This window comes from Nicotiana attenuata, unplaced genomic scaffold, assembly GCF_001879085.1.
Source record: "Nicotiana attenuata strain UT unplaced genomic scaffold, NIATTr2, whole genome shotgun sequence".
NCBI classification, from domain to species: Eukaryota; Viridiplantae; Streptophyta; class Magnoliopsida; order Solanales; family Solanaceae; genus Nicotiana; species Nicotiana attenuata.
In genome coordinates, this window is record NW_017690594.1 from 1 (window position 1) to 5638 (window position 5638).

Below are 5638 nucleotides of genomic sequence, written 5' to 3' on the forward strand. Positions count from 1 at the left end.
AAAATAAGGACAGGATGCAGTAGGTTTCCAAAAATGAGCCTCAATCAACCAGAAACCAAGCTGAACTTAGAACTAGAGTGTGATGATTCAAAGTGATCTTCAACAGGTGAATTACAACTAGTTTCAGGGCTGGAAAGTGAATTTCAGCTGCTGAAACTAGATGAAACAGTATGTTTTTTGAATTTTGTGTTTAACTATTTTTACTTTTTATATTGGATGCTGATTGTTTCAACAGCATTTCATTAACTATGGTAGATAATTGAGCTACAGAAAGTGAAGGCAACTAATGTTGTTGCACTACGATTATGTCACCTGCTTTTGATGCTTCAGGTTGATTTATTTATCCTAGAAACTGTTTAGTTCGTTGAATCCTTTTACTTGCTTAAAAGGATAAGTTTAGAATTACTTTTCATTTTTCTTAAATTTTAAAGTGGCACCCCTAAACTGAATATACAGATAGCTAGGATGGTAGAGAAACGTATACTAGTATTTGCCAAGTTTATCTTCATGACACAGTATTTGCAGAACTTAGAGATTTGGAAATGGTTGCTTTGGCAAGCTGTTCTCTTTTTATTTTTTATTTTTTTTTATTTATTTTTGGCTTTGTACTCTGTTTTATCACCTTTTTAGATTCAGGATATTTTTCTAACTATTTAGTTTACTGTAGAAGTCTTTTCTTTTTAATCCTTATCCTGAAATGTTTCTAAACTCTACTGCATATTAAATACTTTGCTAGTCAATTTTTCTCGAAGTCTATATGATGGTTTTTTTTGGTTCGGTGTGCCACATCTCCTTTCAACTTATAGAAGCAATTCTTCCTTTTAGTCAATACCCAGAAAGTTCTAGTTTGTTAGTGTCCAAATGTTGTACTCAACATTCTCCTTTTTTAACTTTGCTTTTCTTGATTTAATTTAAAGCTTGGCCCTCTCAACTCACAAGTTATATCATCTACTCTCTCGTATCCCTCCCCTGGAAGGTTCAGATGGAAAATCAGAATATGATATGTGGAATGGTGCAGGTTAGTAACTTAACCAATTGTTGAATCCTGACTTAGAGCTTCATCTGTATTTGACATCTGCTTCTGATATATGGAAGAATGTTTGTCCTAGCAAATTTCACAACTCATCTTTGCAAATGTTGTTTTTTCTAATTATTGTTGTTCAATCACTTCTTGCGAACAAATAATTTTTTGTAAGTTTTTACCAATGTATGTCAACTGTTATTATGGATTGAAAAGATTCGAAAAGGTCAAATCTTTGATGATTCCGCCATCTATGATTGAGTTGCGAAAACTTCTGGATAGGTATCCTACATCTGAATTGAATTCGGGTATTTGCTATTTTTGTTTTTGCTTTATATAGTTTCCGAAGTAAGTCGGTCTGAAGACCGTATAAAGGGTGGGGGTTGTGATGGGTTGACGGTCAGGGTAAAACAATCTAATTATGATGAATCCTCTGAATAGAATGTGGGTCTAATAAGCCAAAATGGACAATAGCGGATTTACATGGTAGACCCCAACTTGTTTGAGTTTGAGGTATTTTTGTTTGATTGCATTTTGAGTGTACGCGCTTTTAGCCCCTTGTTTTATAAAAGGTGTTTCTTTTATCACGTTCCTACATAATGCATCTGTTCTATTGGCTTTATGGGAAATAGCAGTCTCAGTAGGGTTTCATCGAAAAAGGTAGTAGCAATCCTCGTCAAATATTGGTATTTGAGCTCCCAATATATTGAAAAGGATAAAATGAGTCTTGATTGTCCAAAAGAATTTTGTTACGAGAAGTAGTTGAAGGAAAAGAACAAACAACCATTTCAGCTTGGTCTTTGTGGTATTTCAATTTTTTTTGGGTTTAATTTTGTTTGTTGTCTAGGAGGTGCGCTCGGCTGGCTTTGGTAGGTATGTTAGGAGGTAGAGGGCGCCTAAGAAGTATTGGGGGGAGGTGATCAGGCAGGACATGGTGTGACTTCAGATTACTGAGGACATCACCCTTGATAGGAAGTTGTGGAGATCGAGCATTAAGGTTGTAGGTTAGGAGGTAGTTGAGCATATTTCTACTTCGTACCAGAGCGAGGCTAGTCTCATAGGATTTTGTCTTAGACTGCTAGTGGTAAATGTTGTGTTCATACTATTCTTCCGTTTTTCATAGTGTCGGGTCTTATTTACTGGTTATTGTTTTGCTTTTCATCTATTTTCTGGTTCTTGTGATGCTGTTACTTTTTTATGGTTTCTGTTGATGGTACTAATATATTGCCTCTTTTCTTCTTCTTGAGCCGAGGGTTTATCGGAAACAACCTCTCTACTCCCTCGGGGTGGGGTAAGGTCTGCGTGCACACTACCCTTCCCGGACCCCACTAGTGGAATTTTATAGGGTTGTCGTCGTTGTTGTCTAGGATAATTGCTATACGTCCAAGCTTTCTCATCGGTAGTTGGAAGCAGAACTTTGGGAACTAGGAAGTTTGATGAGCCTCCTAATTAGATTCCTCTCTTTTATTAACCTAGCTACTAAAATCCAAAGCTTGTAGTTTGATGAAAGATCAAATCTTTCTAGATTAAATGCCTCACATTGTTTTCTTTGGGATAAGGTAAACAAATATACTAATGATGGGGAAATCCCATATACAAGCTGTATTCTGAAAGGCAGAGAACCTGCACAAATGGCATCATGTTATATTTTTAATAATACCCGAATACATAGCTGCGATACGTATAAGATGCATATATCACTCTATTTGATTTTGATTTTTGAAATATCCCTTAAGCAGGATTGTCCAATTTCAGTTTTAGCAGTTTTTAGTTTTTACCATTTCAGACCTAAAGCAAGCTGTTCGTATCATTTTCTTTGCAATGCTTGTAATATGTCCTATACTAAATGTTTGTGTCTTATTGCTTCTCTTTGCTGTGATCTTATATTTATGTGGATTTAGGTATATTTGCTGGGAAAGAGAATGACAAAGGACATAGCGGAAAGCAATGCAAGGATGAATCCTCTAATATCAAGGTATCTAGTGAAACACCTTGTGATATGTAAAAAAAATGAAGAAGAAAAAAGGACATTTTCCTCTGTGTACCTCACATTGTTGGATTGTTCTGCAAGGACATCTGCTGATTCTTTGTGTTTTCAAGCTAGCTAATGTTTTAAGTACTTTGTAATCTTCAGGTATCTCCAGCCAATATTGCAAAAAAGATGAAACTGAAATTTACTAAAGCCTGGATATCATTCCTTAGATTACCACTTCCAATTGATGTTTACAAAGAGGTAAATAAACAGTTCCATTGACTGGATATCCATTTTATCTGTTGGAACAAGGTCTTGTGCTTGTTGTCTTTTGTACTGCTTATGATCTCTGCTCTTTCTCTTCTTATCCAGTATCTCTTGATTCAAGTTGTGGTAAGTGATGCTGTCATATTACACTTGATTTTGATTTGACTTTTAAAGTTTTACAGTGCAGAGCATGTTTAAGTGAAGATATAGATATTCGTCCTATGGCTAATAGTCCCTCTATATGATAGTTGCATATTTCATGAATGTATTTTTATCATGAAACTGTGCAAAGTTGTGATATGTAAATATGGCTTTGAACAACCTCAACCAGCCTTTGATGGGGAAAAAATTATGGGACGGTGGAGTAAATCTATTTCACATTTAATTATTGGAAACAGCCTCTCTACCTGTTAGGTAGGGGTAAGGTCTACATACATACTACTCTCCACAGACCCCACCTGGTGGGAACATACTGGGTTTGTTGTTGTTGTTGTTGTTGAATTCTGCTTTAGATCCTCTAAAAGATTTGGTTGAAGTGGTAGTAAAATTTTCATTTTTCCATCTGTAACTCCTTTGCTGGTACCATCTACCTATTCTTTTGTTTATAAGGTAACGAATTCTTGATTACTCCAAAGCAAGCTTTTGTGATTAAATTCTGTTTTTTTACTCCTGAAACACGATAGTTATGACGATATCGCTTCTATAACATTCTCTTTTGCTTTCTGATCTCAGGTTCTGGTGAACCTTCATCAAGTTGTTATTCCGTATCTGTCTAATCCTCTCATGTTGTGGTAATACGTTGTACCTTTTTCTTGTTCTTGTACTAATTCTATTCTTTCAGACTTGATAATCCTTGTTGAGTGACTGCAGTACCTTTTCATATGCAGTGATTTTTTAACACGGTCGTATGATATTGGTGGGGTAGTCAGTGTGATGGCTCTTAGCAGCTTGTTTGTTCTCATGACACAACATGGTCTTGAATACCCCAACTTCTATGAAAAGCTTTATGCTCTATTGGAACCCTCCATTTTTATGGCAAAGCATAGGGCTAAGTTCTTTCAGGTAATATCAAAAACTTTGCTTTCCCCTCTTTGTATTGGTTTACTATTCGGACTATCAGACTATCAAATCTGTTTTGGGGGATTATAATTTATGCTTAGTGGGTTTTGGTTTAAGTGCTGATTGACTTGAGCTGCTATAGATCTCCCATATGTAACATGAATTCCCCCCTGAGGGCAAGTGCTTTCGGCCGGAATAAATTGTATCTTTTGCTGTACACTTCCATGGAAGTGTTAATTACTGTCTGCTTGTATGTGATGTTTTCCTGAAGAGTACAATTAACATGCAAGCAACCACAATCTCTCTTGGAAATGTTCTGCATATGCTATGTTTTCTGCATATGGTTTTAGTTGGATAACTGTCATTTCTGTAGTTGGGGAAGTTGAAGTCTGCTCTTTCAGGTTCATAATGTTCATCGTAGTTTCGTCATTGCTTCTATCAAGTATGCATACTGAACTGATGTTATCAAGCAGAAAAAAGGGATACCTGAACTATTTCGTGTATTGCTCATTGAAAATTCAGCTGATTCCTGAGCAATAAAATGTTCAGAAGCTGTCAGTANGAAAACGTTCAAGAAAAAGAAAAATAAAATCTGGAATAAGCAGCAAAAGTAGCATTCCAAAAAAAGTATCAGAAGAGGCATCTTACAAGGGCCGAATCGCCCGTTTAGATCTGAGGACTCGGATGACCTCCTCCGATGCCACCATCCTGGCCTCGTCGGCCTTCTCCAACTCTACCGTCTTCTCGACTAACTCATCACTCAAGTCATGGGCCCAGATCAAACTATGCTCAAGTTCGACCCGCGGGGATACCACTTTGACCTGAAGATCGGCACCCTCAGCCGCGATCCTCACTAGTTGACCTCCTCATTCGAATTTCTCGAACTAAGATTAATGAAGTCCGCCCACTGAGCTCGACTAAAAGACCACCTCGATAAGCAGAGGGACTAACTATATGGGTCAAAATCAAATCAGAGAAATTCGACATGCGGAGACAATTGTCATGAGTAACATGCGAATCGAATTGATCAATAAGGCCAAGGCCGAGCAGTGATCTATAAGGCGGAGTGTCACAACCTGGATTTCCCACGCTCGGGAGTCGTGATGGCGCCTACAAGTGAAAGCTAGGGAAGCAACCAATTCCGATAAATTACCCTTTTCATTTTTAATCCCTAAATAATTTCAAGTTAACCAAATTATAAACAGCGGAATTAATAATGTGGAAGAAAAATTTAACGATTAAAGCTAAATACCAATATGAATCCATAAACATAAACCGCCCAGAACTGGTGTCACAATCTCACGGACTATCTAAGAAAT

The 5638-nt window shown here is 37.0% G+C and overlaps 1 protein-coding gene across 1 annotated transcript; it reads left to right on the top strand.

Moving 5' to 3' along the window:
• Nucleotides 1–407: 407 nt before the first annotated feature.
• Nucleotides 408–4672, top strand: LOC109222467 (nucleolar complex protein 4 homolog B-like). The gene is made up of 5 exons (XM_019386826.1): nt 408–1018; nt 2923–2996; nt 3156–3254; nt 3993–4051; nt 4148–4672. The coding sequence occupies exons 1-5, from the start codon at nt 1003–1005 to the stop codon at nt 4407–4409; spliced, it is 510 nt and encodes a 169-aa protein (XP_019242371.1). The 5' UTR covers nt 408–1002; the 3' UTR covers nt 4410–4672.
• Nucleotides 4673–5638: the final 966 nt, after the last annotated feature.

Coding starts and splice junctions, on each gene's coding strand:
- LOC109222467 (XM_019386826.1), top strand. Junction 2,997..3,155: donor ATGAATCCTCTAATATCAAG/GTATCTAGTGAA, acceptor TGTAATCTTCAG/GTATCTCCAGCCAATATTGC. Junction 4,052..4,147: donor TCTAATCCTCTCATGTTGTG/GTAATACGTTGT, acceptor TTTCATATGCAG/TGATTTTTTAACACGGTCGT.